The sequence below is a fragment of the Rhea americana genome, unplaced genomic scaffold (assembly GCF_003343005.1).
Source record: "Rhea americana isolate MKP2758 unplaced genomic scaffold, rheAme1 scaffold_405, whole genome shotgun sequence".
NCBI lineage: Eukaryota > Metazoa > Chordata > Aves > Rheiformes > Rheidae > Rhea > Rhea americana.
Window position 1 is genome coordinate 86,557 of NW_028186541.1, and position 17,596 is coordinate 104,152.

Genomic DNA, 17,596 nt, shown 5'->3' on the forward strand with positions numbered 1-17,596 from the left:
GAGGCCCGGCGGGGACGCGCGGCCCTGGGGGCGCGGCGGGAGCACGGCGCGGGGAGGGGGGGGGCTGCGCCTTGCCTCCGCCTTGCCTCCGCCTTGCCTCCGCCTTGCCTCCGCCTTGCCTCCGCCCCCAGCGGGCCTGCGCCCGGGGCAGCAGGCCCCGCCGCCGTGGCGCAGCGGCTAGGCCCGGGGGTGGCCCTCCGCCCTTGCCAAAGGGCAGGAACGAGTTTTCCTTCGTTTCCTCTCAGCCGTCCCGCCGCTCGTCGCGCAGGGCGGTCGGCCCGCGGTTCGCCCGCCTTCCTGGCCCGCGGTTCGCCCGCCTTCGTGTCGCGGGCCGTGCAGCGATGCCCCGAGCCCATATACGTGCTGTTTTCGCAGAGATCCTGCGTGCCTCGCCGCTCTTAGGGCCGTTCTCCTCTGTGCGCGCCTGGGGCCATGTACCTGCGGCGCCTTTTCCAAGCCCCGTGCTGGCCGGGCGCCGGCACAGCCCGGCCCGCGCCGCGTGCAGCGCCGGGGCTGCTCCGGGGCAGGCGTTCCGGGTCGTTCACCTGTAAAGCTGTAATCTTTGACGTGAACGGAGTGCTCCTGCCRGCCCCTTACAAGGTAGCTGCAGGTGTGTATCCTCATCTTGCCTTGCTCTTTGTATGCACCTAGGCAAAACGAATTCCACGTTTCTTTATCRGTCATCTCCGGTTCCAGTAAGATATTCAAGAATTTGCTTGCASTGACTTCGATGGTACTGCTGCCCAGCACAACCAATTACACCATCCTCAGTACTAGCACTGACAGTAACTTACCATTTCGTTGACATCTCCAGGTCAGGGCTCAAACACATCAGAAGATTAAACTGCCCTGCAATAACACCAACCAATCCCACCTGACAATGGCACCTGATGCTTCAGGACACTTTAAGGGCTTAGTGTTTTCACCCCAAGGGTACCACGTCTAAAATGAGGATGAGGTGCTTTGGTTTGGGGGGTGCCAGAACCTCTTTCTCTGGCTGGGTAAATTACCTCAGTCCAGCATGTCTCATGGGTGCTGGTGTTGTGTCTTCTGAATCCAATTTCAAGGTTGTAGACAGATTTMTAGCTAGTTTCCCGGTTCTCATGATGCCATATGTGCTAACTTCTGGCTTTCTGACTTCTTTTCTATATAGCCTGGGAGCTCCAGAATTGTATTCCAGCTGGCACCATCCAACAAGCTGTAYTCGCTGGAGGGGAAAATAGTCCCTCTCTGAAGTACGCCAGAGGAGAGCTGACAACTGTGGAGTTTTTGCAGGAATTTGGACAGCAGTGCTTTGAGATTGTAAGCCTCCTTTCTTTGTGCTTCTGGACTACAGGGAAATGGGATTCTRCAATGTGGGAACATCATGGTTCAATAAGGAAAGAGGAGCTTTTAAAGAAAATGTTGAGGTTGTTTGTGCTTCGTGTATTGAACAAGAGTTACTTCAGATTTACTTCAGATTTAAAGGCTTCTTAAACATCTAGGAAGTATTGCTATCTGATCAGGGCAGATAGCACTGCCCTCATCGTTCTGGTACTCAACAGTGATGAGCAGATGGTGCCTTCACTTCCACCTGCTTCTTCCTCCACATTCCTTAGCTTTCTAATTTCAAGAGACCTCCAGAATCAACAGAGATGATAAGTCAGAGACAGTCCACCACAAAGGCATCCCCTCTCTTATTTTGCTCGATTCGCTGGCTGAGACCACTTGAARGGCTTTTGCTGCTGATTCCTGCACAGACACTCCTGGGAGATGGAGACCGTGGTCTCTGGAGAGGGTTCTTAGGCTCGGGAGAAGTCCCTCCACCACAGCTTGTGTTTACTAAATCCAGGAACACAATGTCAGAGACCTGTTTTTCATAAAGTCTTTCTGAAACAGCTCAGTTTAAAATGCAAGTTCCTTTCCTGCCTGCTGAATGGTAATACTGTATTTAACTCCAGGCTGCTTTGGTTCAATGGCAGGCACAATTCGAGTACACTTCTCTTTCCCCAAATCAGACCTTTAGCTTTTCTGCTTTTCTGTAGAATTAGTAACCTGAGAATTCCATTTTATTTGGTCTGAACCATGAGATTCTCTGGTAGCCTTCCACTGCCACAGGAAGTAAGACAGCAAAATAAGGTGATCAGACAACCTACCTATCCAGCCACACCTGCTCTTGCTTTTCCTTCACTGCTTAAAAACCACTTATAGCTAATTATCTTTACTGGGGGTTTCTGTGGTCTCTTAGGCAAAAGTTTCTGTTCCAGTGGATTCATTTCTCTTTGACCTAATCAGAAATGAGATGATAAAACAGCTCCCCATAATGGTGGAAGCAGTACAATGTATCCGTGCGGAAGGTCTTAAGACAGCTGTTCTGAGCAACAGCTTCTGTCTGCTGAATGAAGAGAGTGTTCTGCCCCTAGACCGAAAGCAGTTTGATGTGGTAAGCATTTCTCTATCTAGCTCTGTAGCTCTAGCTCTCAATCTCTCTTTCTACATATTTTCCATTGAAAATCCAAGACTGTTTAAAGTCATCTTGTCAACATTATATCATTATCGACTCATCTTTCTGTGTATTATAATAGCAACACTTAGGTCTATGAAGTTCTCTTGGTATACCGATGCTCTTTTAGGACAATCTGTGGTACCTTTCATCCCAGTGTTTCAAAGCACTTTAATAACCATGGCCTGTCCAGTGTAATCCCTCATGTACTGTATTGTGTAATGGCAGGCAACTGCACTAGTAATACATAGTAATACATGAGAAAAAGTGCATAATAATTGTGGGGGCAGGTAATGAGTAGCAGGGGGCTGTAATAAATGTCAGGGAAAGTGTAATATGTTGGAAGGAAGTGTAATAATTTCCATGGTGGCATARTAAGTGGCATTGGGGTGTAATAACTGGTGGGGGCAATATCTGTTGATGTCAAACCTTATCAATCGGCACTGATACCTCCCATTCCTGCCAYGCATGCATAGCTTTCTGTCTGGCACCAGTGTTGCTCCTGGTAGGCACCGATGACTGTCTCTCAGTATGAAGCCTCTTAATATTGATCTCCCTCAATAYGGAGCAGCACTGGTGCCTGTCAAATGCCAGACCTATCAATAGTGTTTGATGTCGATATCAATAATAAGTGGAAGGAGCATGTGATATGTTGGAAGGGGATATAATAATTTGCAGGTTTGTRTGTAATAAGTGTCAGGGGGCCATAATAAATGTTGCAGGAATGYAATATGTCAGAAGGGGGTGTAATASTTTGYGGAGGGGGCATATCAAATGTTGGGRGTGTGATAAATGATGGGGGAGGCATACTATATTGGAAGAGGGCATAATAATTTGCGAGAGGGGCTTAATAAGTGGCGTGGGTGCATAATAACTGGCAGGGGCAATATTTATCAGTATTGATATYGAACCCTATTGATAGGCACCGATTTCTCCTGTTCCCACTCTGCATGCATAGCTTTTGGTCTGAGGCTGGTGTTGCTCTTGGYAGGCACCAAAGGCCATCAACACTGACTGTTTTTGACCTCAACGGGCCTTGATGAATATTGATTTCCATATATATMGCTAGAGCACAACATTCCCCCCCACCAGATAATTATACCCCCTTCCGACATATCACATGCAACTTCCACTTAATATCGACCCTATTGATAGTGTGAATATCTATGGATGTTTTGCCTAGCAATAATAATTGCAGCGGATAATTGCTGTCAGCATCTCTACTGCTGTGAAGATTACCATGGTATTGTTGATAGGTGTAATGGCCAGTACAGCACTTCTCCAGGGTGTCTGGAAGGTGATGTACTCTAGCACTTCCTTGGACAGCACTGAGCAATTAGTTCAGCATGTCCTGGGACATCCACTGAGTCACCTGGATCATGACATCCCCTTGGATATCATCCATCCAAGGACTGGCTGATCCTCTTTAGTTTATTTGAACTGATAGAGCCACAGCCAAGGCAATTAGCACCCAAAAAATTACCTGGATCACATCTTATCCAGCTCTGTCAGCCCTCTGCTCTTTGTGTCCTTTATTTCATGCATAACTTTGCCTGTCAGTCTCACTTCTACCCTCCTGTGCTCCATTTCCAATACTGCTCAGGTGTTTGTGATCACAGCAGATTCATGCATAAACCATTGTTTGTCACTGTAGATAGTTGAATCTTGCCATGAGGGAATATTCAAGCCGGATCCTCGTATCTACAAGCTCTGCTTGGAGCGCTTGGGTGTTCAACCCCAGGAATCCATCTTCCTTGATGACATCAGCCAGAACCTAAAGGCAGCAGCGCAACTTGGCATTAAAACAGTGAAGGTACAAAGCAATGCAATCAGGGTAGGCTTTGGGTGTGATTTCTAAGTCCAAAAACTGTGTTGGACTGGAATGGCTCRGGACTTTCAAATGGCAGTGGCAGACCTCTGCTGCCAAGCCTTTTATTTAGCCTGTCATTATTCTTACAGGCTGTTGCAGGGTTGAAGGGGAGCACTGCTGGCAAAGTCTGCATTGGCCTGTTTCATTCCCAGCTCTAAACCCTACAACTAGTGTAACCATGGAGAAGTCACTTCTCTTTGATAGACTTCAGTTCCTTATTACAGAAACAGACTTAACCATATGGTTGAGACAACTGTGTCTGTCCAATATGAGATTTTAAGGGATATTTAATAACCTTCTGGGAGCTCTGAGGCTTCAGAGAGCTGTCTTCTGAGGGCTGGATTACCTCCAAACTTTGGAGATTTTGCTGCGGTGAGGGGACTAGTGGGGAAAGAGCAAGCACAGGAAAGATAGGAAGAATGAACTCTGCTGCCTGTGCACACAGGGAATTCCAGCTCTTATTCCAGCCCAAGCTCACAGAGATTTGCCTGTGCCGTTGGAATTGGACAGCAGAGACCAAGGCGAGTGGCTCCACAAATACTGGTAACGGTTTCTTTATGTTGGCAGGGAGTGACCAGTGAATGCCTATGTGTCTTAGCAGATCAGTGCCTTTGAACTCACAGATAAACGTATCACAAGCGTGCAGAYCTCTTTCTTTATTTTATCTTCTATCATCCAGTCTTTCTTCCTCCCTCCTGCTTTCAGGTTGATGATACAGAAGTAGCTCTCAAAGAACTGGAAACCTATCTGGGTTTTCCTTTGCAAGGGTTTGTTCCATATACTCGTTCAGTGAGACCAGCCATGGGGATCCCCAAAAATCGTCTCCAAAARTACCTTGAAAATGCCTTCAGTCGCCAGGCAACAGGTATTGTAATGCTTTTTGCTCTTCAGCCTGAAGTTCACATATCTTGGAGTTTTTAGGTTTCAGGGATCACTCACTGTTGAACTGGGAAGCAACATTTTAGGACTTCTTTGTGTGGGAGGGATTAAGTTGCCAAAAAAATGCCAGGCATATTCCTGGCCTACTGCCATCTGCAAGATACTGCCATGGTCCCCAGGGGTTTGGGACAGAGAAGCAATGTGTAGGTTCCTGGTTCCTGCAAATGAGATTTCAACCCCAAGCACAGGAAAGGAAACTAGATCTGGAGAAGTAGTGAAAAAATTAATCCCAGTCCATGCTTYTGTCTGCTGATCGTTTGCTCGCAACCGTTCAGGTCCATTGATGGTACGGCAGTTTGACCATGGACAGCCTACCCTGACCTACTACATCAAGTTTGGAGATAGATCACTAGTGCTGAAGAAGGAGTCCTCTAATGATCTGCTTCCCACAGGCCCTGCTGTCACCAAGGAATACAGGTGAGAAAGCAGCTGCTCTGGTTGTGTTTCTGGTGCCAGCTGACAGGTAGAGATTGTCATAGGAGATCCCCAACAGCCCTATCCAAGGGACAGTGCTGTATAACAACCTTGAATTTTCTGGTCCATGTCACACACAGTTCACACACTTGCCTTCCACGTTGTCTTCCCCTGCATCTTGCAGCATAGCTCTGTATCTGTCCATTTGCTACAGCTAACTTGAACTGTCCTGGATTGGGAGACAAGGCTGTACTACTGCCCTGCAGCGGGGGGTGAACGTGCAATTGGCACCCTGCACTCAAAGCCACTGTGGAAAGCACCCTTCCCATTCCTGCACTGTGGATCCTCCTGGGCCATGTGGCATAACACAGCTCTCCTAGCACATCAGATGGAGCAGGATCTCTTTAGAAGTCCCTATGTCCCATGAGAACAGAGGCCTTCTGAAATCTCAGGAATCCAGGAGGAAAGATGATCCTGCCTGATAGATAGGGGCACATTCCTCTTGTCACATTTAAAGAGCATTRTGTGTGATTCCAGAATGACACTCTTTGTTCTGAATTGGTGTCCAGCCAGACATAGCGAGGCATTGCTGCTCTTGTCTCTTCTGTTAACTAAAGGGTTGGCATTTTTTTTTGCCAAGCAAACATGTTGGTTGTTCCCTCTCAGTCTGTTTCCAAAGGGGACGATTGCATTCTTWCTTTGGAGTTTCACATGCATGGTCAGATACAGGTCACAGCCCATCCTCTGCCTCGCTCCCCTTGGCTCGCAGTAGTGCAGACTCCCTCAGGTCTGCTTTCTCCCACATGTGAGCTCCCATGTGCTAGGTCTCATGGCGGGGAATAAGTGGCTGTGTGCCCCCTCCCAGGACTCATTTGAGTGGGGGGCCTTGCTCAGCAGCCCATGCCCAGCAGCATGGCCCCTTGTGTAGTGTAGCTGCTGGCTGCTCACTCTCTGGTGTCAGGCACCGTGAGTCAGAGGCAGGCTGCAGCACAGCCCACAAATGAGYGGTGAGGAGCCTAGCTGAGGGCAAGCCCCGTTGTAGTGGGGCTGTGCTGCAAACCAGACTGCTGTGCCACACGCTTCTGCAGCAGCAGCAGAACAGCAGGACGCTTAGGCGCTGTTGTCTTCTCCCCTTGGCTTTCCAGGGAGTGTGTTGGATGGATCCTGGGGTTCTGGGCCATATGAAAATTTTGGTGTGTTTCCTTCCTCTGGCCCCAGTCGTGTAATTTTAGTGTATTTAACAATGAGCATGGAAGTCTTTAATACTGTGCATCTGCCTAGTAAAAATGCAATTCTAGTATCAATTTCATATGACTTACTGTGCTCACATGGCTCTCTGACTTGCCCTGGCAGGATACTGAAGGCTCTCTCTGAGGCTGGTGTTCCTGTTCCTGCTGTACTTGCTCTCTGTGAGGACAGAAGGTAATCTTGTCCCTCAGCTTTCACTCYGTGTTTGATAACCTCAGCCAGAGCCCCGCAAAGGCAAGGAGAAAAGAGAAGGAGGTGCTCATGCCAGGGCTGGATCAGGTGTGAGAACCCAGACAGGCAAACAGGGTTGTTTGGGTGGACTGGCACAGCGAAGGCACAATGACTCCAGGGATGCAAAGGGGGCTGTTGACCTGAAAAGATCCCTGGCCTGGCTGCTTGTGTTTTAAAACATGATATCCTGATGGTTTGCAACTCCTAGTGGTTTTTATGTAAGTGTAGTGTTTACAGATTCTGCAGAGTGTTTACAGGTTCTGGCCTCTGTCCCTCCTTTCTGCCTTCCTTTGGCTGTAGTGGTGGTGGTTGTGGTATAGCAACACTGCATGCTGTTAAACAGCTGCTAGGAGCTGTTGCAGGAGCTGSTGTCTCCCCCAAACCAGGCCTTACAGAAGTGCAGTGGCCTAACTAGTGTTTGCCCAGTCTTGGGCTAGAGGAGCCTCTAGAGGTTCAAAGGACTTAATGTTTTTATTTGACTTGTTTTAGGTGTGTTCTTATTTTAGCAATTAATTAAAATACTGTGTTCCTTTGAAAAAGGACTATAAARCAGTTTTATGAGGCTTCCCACTGACTTTGGCTCAGTATGCTCAAGTTTCCAATAAGAAGGTGATTTTTCTAACTGCCAGACCTCAGACTTGCCCCGTGATCTGAAGATCTGACAGCAGCGAGTCTGTGCCTGTGACATGCTATGTAGTTCAGTCCTTAGGGAAAAAGGAGGGAATCTAGCTCTCCCTGTAGCYGCTGTTGGCACAGCTGTGCTCAGATCACTGCCGGCCACTGTAGTAAAGTGTCTCTCTGCACTGCCAGTTAAATGTGTGTCCACCGTTCATGATGTTTGCATGCAGTCTGATAGCCAAGCTCCAGAGCACACTGCAAGGGGAGCAGGGAGACAGTTGGTGCTGTAGCCTGGCCCCAGCCCTCTTCCTGAGGCTGGAGGGACAGAGACTGAGCATGCCACAGCCATGCCACCAACAGGTGGCCAGAGCTGGGCTTGAACMTGAGCCACAGCTGGGAGGAAGTGCTCGCAGAGCAGTGCTCTTGAGGCTGCTCATCATGCCGCATGGGTAGAGCCTGGGAGCATGCTCTGGGTGCAGGTGAGATCTGAGAGGTGTTAGGGAGCAGAATTACCCTCAGACTTGCTGGTTCGACCTTGCTTTCCCAGCACCCTTGGCACACCTTTCTACCTGATGGAGCATTGTGCTGGCCAAGTCTACAGGGACGTCTCCCTCCCCGGGCTGCAGCCTAGCCAGAGGAGGGCTATTTATGCTGCCATGAGTCAGGTGCTCTCCAAGATCCACAGCGTAGACCTCAGAGCAGCCAAACTGGAGGACTATGGGGAGCATGGTGAGAGAAGGCTGTGTATGCTTTATCGCTGTTTTCGCTTCCTGGGTATCAGCATTCCAAGGGACAGGTTGGGTACAGGACTTGGGCAAACTTGGTGGCAGATGGGAAGGAGGTGTGCAGCAGAGGGTCTGATCCCCAGGCCTGCTGTGAGGGTGTGGAAAGTTGCTTGGGATCCTCCATGTCTGTGTTTTGTAGTCTCCAGAGTTCCCTGTGTTTAGCAAGAGCTGCACTGTGGGTTCAGGGATAACCTGCTTGCTGCTGTCTCTGACTAAACTTCCTCAGCTTGTCCAGGCTCTCTGCAGGACTATCTCAGCTTCTGAAAGTTGGTAGARAAGTTACATTTTCATCCAGGATTGGATTATTTGCATCAGAATATCAAATCCAGAGCCTAGTCATGAATGTATGAGACCCTTGGAAATAATCGTCAAATCCTTGGAGCTTAACTCAGGGTGCTGGGCGGAGACCTGTTTGGCTGTTTGTTTCTGCTTGCACCTTTTATGTGTCTGTTCTGAAGCTTTTTTGTGCCTATCCTTTTCCCTGAGAGCCTTCATTCTGTTATTGCAGGTAATTACATTCAGCGGCAAGTTCAGATCTGGACAAAGCAGTATCGAGCTATGGAAACTCATGTTATCCCAGCCATGGAGCGACTCATTGAGTGGCTGCCTCTGCACTTCCCTGAATCCCAAAAGACGACGGTGGTACATGGTGATTTCAGGTACTGCTTAGCTGACAGTACTTCCTGAAAGACAGTAGAGAGGGAGAGAAACAACATTCAAGATCTAAAAAGGTGCTGAGCTGGGCTGGCCCAGCAACCTCACAGCAGCTGGAAACCTGTGCTTTGGGTCAGGTTCAGCTTGTCCTGGGTAACAAGATCAAGGAGTGTCAGGAGCCCTTTGTGTCTCTCGTGAGAAACATACTGCAAGAACTCTGGCTCCTGCTGTTTTGCACCCAGAGCTCCCACATTTTCCCCTTGTGTTTATCTACTGATCTGTGGCAGTTTAACTGGTGCCCATTTTAGAATGGGACATAGTGGTCAAGAACTGAAAGCCTYGACTGCTGAGATCTCGTTCCAACCTTGCTGCCTGCTTGGCATTTCAGAGTTTCTTGTCATGACTACTACAAATACTGGTCTAATGCTGGGGAATTTTAAACCATTTCTGCACTATTCAGAAGTCAGTCCTGATGCAAGTTGCTAAYGATATTTGATGCTTAAAGAATTTGTATGATTGGTGAAATGCTGCAGGATGCATGGCATAACTTGCTTGCTGACAGTGTTATGGATAAAGTCACTTAGGAGTGTGGTGGCTGTGGACAGAGGYGCAGAGGCGATGAATGCGGAGAGCTACTTCAGCAAGGAGAACTTTTCTTTCTGTGTTGTCAAACCCTGGCTGCCAAAGCTGTGAGACCCYGAGCGTAGGTTTTTGCCAATTCTGGGCCAAGGCTCCTTTGCACGTGGTRTAGTACACACACACAGTTTCTATGTGACTGGAAGCAGGTGAGCTCTCTGCAACTTGGCAAGGATGTTCCCCTTTCTTTTTCTTCCTCAATAAGCTACTGCGCACTCCTGGGAGTCATGCTGTCACTGAAGGCTGTACTGAATCAAATCTATAGCACACAACAGTGCAAGGCCTTGAGCTGTTGTATGCTTTAAAATGACCAACAAATCCCCCTGGACAGGGACTTGCCTGCATTGCTTTTTGGCTAGGCTGTCCTGTAACATCTGTTAATGATCTGAGGCTCCAGATTGTCTTATTTCGTTCTACAAAATATGGTTCAGTTCATTATTAACCAAGGAGTTCACTATTGAGTAATCTCCGTCCTTCCTGACCTATGCTTGCAGAAATTAATGTTTCACTTGTGTAGCCTCCCAAACCAAATCTTGCACAGAGCAAAGAGCATTGGAAAGCACCTACTGCTGCTGAGCRCTGGCATTTCCCGCCTCCCCCTCCTTGGAACTTTTCTGACCYCTTTTCCCTCTGATACAGGCTGGATAACCTGATTTTTCATCCAGAGAGGCCAGAAGTCCTTGCTGTCCTTGGCTGGAAGCTTTCAACTCTAGGAGATCCCATCTCTGATGTGGCAAATAACTGCATGGCCTACTTCCTGCCACCTCACTTTGATACACTGAGAGGTACAGAGAGGGGTGAAGTCACATTTGACAAACGGAGATAGGAATCAGAGTTCAGAAACAGACTGGCTCCTGCCCAGGGAGCTCCGCTGACAGTTGGGCTCATTGCATTTCAAAAGGGCTGCCTGTCTCATACCGTATTTCCTACTTTGTCCTTTCTGCTTTCCCTGAAGAACGTCCCACCATCCCTTTAGGACAGAGGCATCTTCCTGTATGTGCAGTGATTGCTGTGTCATGGTCACTCCATCTCCTGTTTGCCTCGGATCTGCCATCCGTTTGATAAGAAGATGCCCCGGCTGTGACTTGGCCATGTGCTCCCTCTCCCAGCTGGTTCATTCACCCTGTTCATGAACATGGACTTTTGTTAACAGTGGTGTCAGGGCTGGGCCCAGAGAGAAGAACCCTGGTTCACAGCTTGCAAATCTGGATTTAAAAATCCATTTTGATTATTTTCTCTCATTTCAGCTGTAAAACTTGGGAAGTTGTTTTCCAGAGGAATGAGAAGAAACAGATCTCCCTTGGGTGGAGGACCAAGCTATGAACTAAGCCAACTTGCCTAGAACAATTTTGTCTATGAAACTATACACTTGMAAAAAGGAAAAATCTAGGGGTAAACAGTTAGGAAAATTACTCCCTCATGCAGGAGGAAGAACTATCAGCCACTGCTTTCCTAGTCTCACCCCAATGAAGAAAACTCCCTTGTATACTTTTCACCTAGGTGGGTTGGTGCGAAACATCCATTTTTTGTATGGAGGYAGCATGGCAGCAGTTCATTCCCTTACGTGAAGGGTGATACTGCAGTCTCATGTTCTCTGCATAGGTGAGAGCCACGTCCTAGCCGAGCCCTGTCGGTTACCCCTGCCCATGTTGGCTGCAGTAGCTGTTAGCTGCCTCTCGTGTTTGTTTTGTTCTGAGCAGTCCAGAACTTTGGGGCTGGTTGTAGGTGAGTGCAGGTGCAGCCCATGCTTAGAATGACAATAGTGACTGTCTCCACTGCTCCACAGCCTGCGTGGGTCTGCCACAAGCCTCACAGCATCCCTAGAGCACTCTGAACTCCTCGCTGTCTGCTGGCTCACTGTTGCTTCTTTGCATCTTCCAGGCTTGCAAAAGTGTGATCTGAGGCATCTGGGAATCCCCACAGCCGAGGAGTATTCCCAGATGTACTGGGACCACATGGGAATAGAGCGCCCCAAGAACTGGAATTTCTACATGGCCTTTRCCTTTTTCCGACTGGCTGTGATGCTGCAGGGACTCCACAAACACTCTCTGGCAGGTGAGGAACCCCATGCCAGCCCTGCTCTGCATTGGGCCGCTGCCCCCAGCTGTGCCTCTGTGCACAGAGAGCTCTTGAGCTGAACCAGGGGAGTTAGGCTGGCAGCACATGCTGCAGTGTTCAGGCACTCCTGGCTCTGTGTCCTGAGAGCTCTGAAATTGCAGACAGCAAAGCAAAGCCTGGGAGATAGGATCTGCAGGAGACACAGGTAGTCTTGGGTTTTCATCACAGAGCTTCCAYAGGAAGTGAGAGGTTGAAATGAGGGATTTAGTTTTACCTCTGTATTTGGAGATGAGTTGTTTGGGAATATATGTGCAACAAGTTACTGCTGCATGCAGAGAAGAGAGATGGGAATAGACTATTCTTAAAGCACAAAGCTCTTCCCACACACACAACATAGGCTCTGGAAGGTATGAGGCTATTTACTTCTCAGGCAGACTATATTGTGCAGTCAGGTTGTGTCCTGGAAACAGAAGAAAGGGCCAAAAGGATGTACAGAGAAGGCAATTCCCCATCTGCTGCTCTTTGCTGGAAGCAAGTTCCCAATTGCTTTTTGCATTTATCAGAGGTTGTTGCGTTGTCACTTTTCTTTCATGGGAGAACTGAACAGAGTCTAGAGCTCAGAGATGTGTCCTACAGGTGGAGCTCTCAGACTTTCAGACTGAGCACCAGCTTTAGCAGAGAGACTCAGGAGGATGTTGCTGTGAAATCTCAATGGAGTTTATTTGCATGTATCAGATCTGACCTGAGAGTTTTGCTCGGAGAAAGACAAGGTGTTATTTTCCTGTTCCTTAGAGAGGAGCCTTCCTGAGCCCTGTGGGGCTGGCCTGGGCTAGGGCACATGGCGAGGTTTGGGATGTGGCTGCATAACATGGGCTGCCTAACAGCAGAAGTGTCCAATTCTTCCCTGTCACCAGGCCATGCGAGGCCAGTCCCAGGTGAAAGTTGCCAGGAGCGTGCAGAGTTCGTGGCTGACCTGGCTTGGGATTTTGCTACAAAAGAAGGATTCCGTGTGTTTAACAGCCTCCCCACCTCAAAGCCTTTCATACGACCTTACAGTACATGGGCCAGGCTTGGACCATTCTTCGTCAGGAGCTATGTTACCCTGCCACATCCTGGGGTAGCTCACGTGCTCCAAGTCCCTCTGATGGTTTCCCCCACTGGCCTGTTGGGGGCAGACCAGGGTCTTTACTGCAAACTGGAAAGGGTCATGAATGTCCAGAGGTGTCACCAGATTTCCTGGCACAGACGGACTCTACATTCTCTTCTTGAAAAACCTAAGGTGAGTCACTTTCCTCTTTAAAGTAACCTTTGATGCACCTGCAGCAGGGTGGGTTCTCTTGGCATGCTTCTAGGCGCTCTTTGCATTCCTGGTCACATCAGACGCTTGTAGAGCCCTACAGCTAGGAGCAAGGGGGCAGGATCCTTTGTTGGCAACATTCAAGTGGCAGAGTTCATGTTATGGGCAGCAGTGATTTCAGAGGCCAGGACTCCCTTCCAAGATGAACAGATTAATGCCACGCCAGCTGTAATCACTGGCACTGCTCCACCAACGTGCAGGATCAACACATGCTGCCACCAAAGCTGATGGAGTCCCCAGAGCTTGGTTGGGCTTGGGCTTTTCAGTGCTTGCCAGTCCAGTTCTTGCTCGCTCCGTTCTCCCAGCAGGGCTCTGGAGCATCACTGCTGTCTCTGTGGGAAAGGCTAAGTCCATCCTCCTTACTCCCTAGATGCTCCAGAGCTAAGCATGGCTGGGTCTTTTTGTGTGCTGGTTTGGGAGGTTCCTCAGATGGGCAGGGAGCTGCTCACACACTCTGCAGCTTCGTTTCCTCCCTTTTGTTGTCTTATCCTGCTCTCCCTAGCAGCAGCTCTCCCTGCAGTCAGCCCTGTCAGCAAACAGCCTCCTGCCCCGTGATAAGGGAGTGATCAGGCTTTTGGTGGCACAGACACTGGGATGCCTCTTGGATTTTGGCCCTGCCATCGTCCTGGGCTCATCCTGGGCATAGAGCAGCAACTCCTGCTCCAGTTCTGAGTTGCTTAAGCAGAACACTGACTGTTCCTGGTGATGAGGAAGCAGAACTCGAGTATCAAAATGACTTGCCCATGGTTACTTGGCAAAGAGGGGAGTAGAACCAGGTCTTGAATAGTATTTTAATTATGCATGTCTTCTTTTTGCCAATGCAAGGCAAGTTGGGCCAATAGGCAGGTATCAGGGCACCTGGGTCCCGTTCCTAGTGTTTGCAAACCACTTGATGATTCCACTTCCCAGTGCTGCTGGTGGACATGGCGCAGCTCAGGGTTCTGGCAGCTCTGGCTGGGAGGTCGTGTAAACAGATTTGTCGAGAGTGGTGTCCTAGGTAATCATTCACAGTGTGTGTTATGAAAGCAAATGGTGCTATCTGTGGGTTGGTACTGAGGTTATATTATTAACTTACTCTAGTGACAGTATCAAATTCTAGCATGTTACTTAACTCCCTTTTAGCTGCCAAAAAGAAATTCCATTGGTTGTTCAGCCTTTATGAAGCATTTCCTTGTGTCTTTTAGGCAAAAAAACAGCAAGAACCTGCATTTCAGGCTTCTTAACAGCTGACCACCTAAGAAAGCCGAAAAGGAGGTGAAACAGCACCTCTAGGGAACCTAGAGGTGTTGAACTGAGCAGATCTCATCCTCTCTCTTCTTCCTAACTCTCTTCCTCAGACCTAGGAGAGAGTCAGCACATCTCTGAATGCCAGGATTGCCACACTCTCTCTGCTCCATGCCCAGGGCTTGTGGTGGAGACACTGCTCTTTGTCTGGGGGAGCAGACAGCCCCTCATCCCTGCCATTGCTCCTTCTATCCCACTCTCTTTCCCTTAACATGATCCCTGCATTGCCAACCTTTGCTGTGATAGCATGTTGTGAAGGCCAGCAGAGGAGTAGTGCTGCCTGTGGAGGAAAGATAATGCAGTGAAACAATGAACAGCTCTGCAGTCCTGGCTTGGGACTGTCACAGTGCTCATACGCTGGGCAAGGGCAAGCCTTCCTCATGCCAGCTAGCACTGCAGACACCAGGGCTCTTCCCAGCTGCAGCTGCTAGAAAGGCTCCAGTCAGTGGCAGGAGTTGTTGAATCAGGCCATCAAGGGCTCTGACTTCAGGGGAAACTCTGAAGCTAAGGCAGTACCTGACTCCCTGGAGCTGGGAGGAACTCAGAAGACCCCCTTTGCCCCATGACTGCAGTGGATATCTCTGGGGACCAGCGGTGATGTGGACCAGATCAACAGCAGAAACAGAATCATGGGCATGATTGTGATAATTCCCGGGCTCTTTGTTTGTAGTGTGGCATTAATGCAATATTAAAGTGATGGCCCTGCTTCCTTGAGTTTGCCTGATACAGTGACAAGTTCAGCTCTTCAATACTTTATGCCCCTTTTGCTCCTGTTGGAAACACTGTGTGTCAGGACAGTGGGATGTGCAGCTTACAGCTTCCGTAACCACTAAGTAGTCAGCCTGGCCTGGTCTGTGTGACAGGGTCCCAGTGCTGACTTGTATCACAGCACCAGAGCTGGCACTGGTTCTTCCAGCTCAGAAGGCCTGTTGGCCTCACAGTCCATTTCCACAAGGCCAGATCTATCAGCTGCCCAGGGTGGGCATTGGGTCCTTGCTCTTTGGGGCRCTAGGGGTACTACACAGGATGGCTGTGCTAGGTACTCAGTGCAGCAAYCCCAAGGCTGGAGGGAAGTCCTGTGATTTGGCCTCTGCTGATGGTTTTTCAGAAGTGAAATTCAGCTCCCTCCCAGACATTTGGAGTCTCTGAGCCTGTACTCTGCCAACACTGCCAGTTTGGATGRTCTCCTGGCAGCCACCTGACTTTGCACCTCCCACTATCTCATCTTTCAGGCAGGCTSTATTGCAGCCAGCTATTACAGGGCGGAGAGTTTGAGGCAGGGAGCTGGGTCTGCCAATTAAGTATGCTCCATTGCATGTGTTTTTAATGTTGCTGGGCTTGCTACTAACCCCTGGGGACGGGAACGGATCTAGTCAAGAGGAGCAAAGGCATTAACACAGGGCTAATGCCCTGGGTCACCAGCTGTCCAAGTATCAGCAGAAAACACACGAAGGACAGCGTACKAGAGGTTAGCCCTGAGCAAGGTGTGACTGCAGCTCGGCTCTTAGATCCGTCCTGTGGATAAGCAGCCTGACCCGGTCTCTCTGGGAGGCACACAGTGTGCACAGGCACATCTCTTCTGGGCTGCAAGCATAACAGGTCTTTCTGGTGTATCCCCAAAGTAGTTTAACACATGCAGGTCTATAATGGGAGAGAGAACATGTTGGAACAAGTGGTCCTCATGAGTGGCCACCTCATAACGAGCTGCAGTCAAGGACCCACTGCCTGCAGCACAACTGGGAATCACATACCCTTCAGGCGATACGGGTGTCCAAGGACGAGAGAGGCTGAGATCCCTGCACAAGAGGATTTCTTTTCAGCTGATCTAGCAAACATGCAGCCTAAGCTGAGCCCTGCTGGATAAGCTTGGGCCATTGCTTCATCTCACCGGGCTTCAGGGTTCCTACCTGCAAAATAAGGCAAATAYTCTCATGAATTAAATGTCTGGAGACCTTGCAGATGTTGGAGTTATATGTTACTACCAAGACTTCCAGCAACCTGAGGACAGCGAGTTCAACTATTTTTTAATTGAAAAAATGTACAGTTCTCCTGTCTCCTTTAATAAATCAGAGCTACCAACTCCCAGTTGCCCCTCACAGACTCCTCAGCAGCAGTTCTAAAGGAGTCAAAGAAATGCTATCAAAAAGTAATTACCACAAGTTTATTTTGGATGTTAAATATTCTTTTAGTCTTTTTGGTTTCTGATTTCCTTAGCRATAACAATGGTAACTTTAAAATATCCCCTGTTCGCTGTTACATGTTATACATGCTGAAGTTGTGCAAGACATCTTAAGGAAGCAAGCAGAAAAGGCCTTTAGCCACTGCTGAAAGGATTTTGCAAAGCCTCTTATTTGCATGCACCAAATAAAGTTCCCATTGTTAGGGTAATTCATTGGCTTTGCTTAACTTCCTCTACGCCCAGAAGTTTCTTTTTTAGTTTCTGTATGCATGTTAACAGCAGCAAGTTTGGGTAGCCAGGGATCCCAGGGCTGTTTATCAACCAAGCTGCCATAGCTTCCCCGTAAAATTATCCAAGGAACTTGAGATGTTTCTGTTTTCCCTCTGCCTTTACTTCATAACTATGCAAAGCTCCCTGCTTGGGGAGCCCAAGCAGCGTCTGCACCAGACACTATCGGGTTATTGCCAGCATACACATGCCCTGGCRGCGTTGTCCTGGGTGTGCTGTGGATGCAGCTCTCGGCTCTGTGCTGATCTCTGGGCCGAGCCAGGCTTCTGCCCCRCGCAGGGCTGGGTGGCCCTGGAGCTGCGGGCTGGCCCCAAACCTCCCAGATTTCACCTTGCAGCACTGGTCCCCAGGCAGTGCCTGCTGGATTAGGGAGCCGAACCGGCTGCACGCACGGGTGCGGCTGTCCCGTGGGCACTGAGCCCGGCCGGCCAGGGGGTTGCACGGGGCTGTGCCAAGCCAAGTTGTACCGTGCTGAGTCCAGCCGGGCCAAGCCCAGCTGAGCTGTGCCAAACTAAGCCGAGCCCAATTCAACCAGGCTGAGCTTAACCAAGCC

The 17,596-nt window shown here is 49.2% G+C and overlaps 1 protein-coding gene across 6 annotated transcripts; it reads left to right on the forward strand.

Annotated features, from left to right (window-relative positions):
* Positions 1–34: 34 nt before the first annotated feature.
* Positions 35–15,285, forward strand: ACAD10 (acyl-CoA dehydrogenase family member 10). Of its 6 annotated transcripts, none has more exons than XM_085314502.1 (12): positions 36–610; positions 1,154–1,302; positions 2,228–2,422; positions 4,137–4,295; positions 5,058–5,217; positions 5,567–5,708; positions 7,059–7,127; positions 8,350–8,531; positions 9,096–9,246; positions 10,517–10,662; positions 11,759–11,932; positions 12,728–12,942. In XM_085314502.1, the coding sequence occupies exons 1-12, from the start codon at positions 433–435 to the stop codon at positions 12,766–12,768; spliced, it is 1,746 nt and encodes a 581-aa protein (XP_085170628.1). In that variant the 5' UTR covers positions 36–432; the 3' UTR covers positions 12,769–12,942. The 6 variants fall into 6 exon arrangements, with proteins under 6 accessions (XP_085170630.1, XP_085170628.1, XP_085170626.1 ...); XM_085314499.1 differs by having other exon boundaries at positions 39–610; positions 12,850–15,285; XM_085314500.1 differs by lacking the exon at positions 8,350–8,531 and having other exon boundaries at positions 38–610; positions 9,076–9,246; positions 12,850–15,285.
* The last annotated feature ends 2,311 nt before the right edge of the window (positions 15,286–17,596 follow it).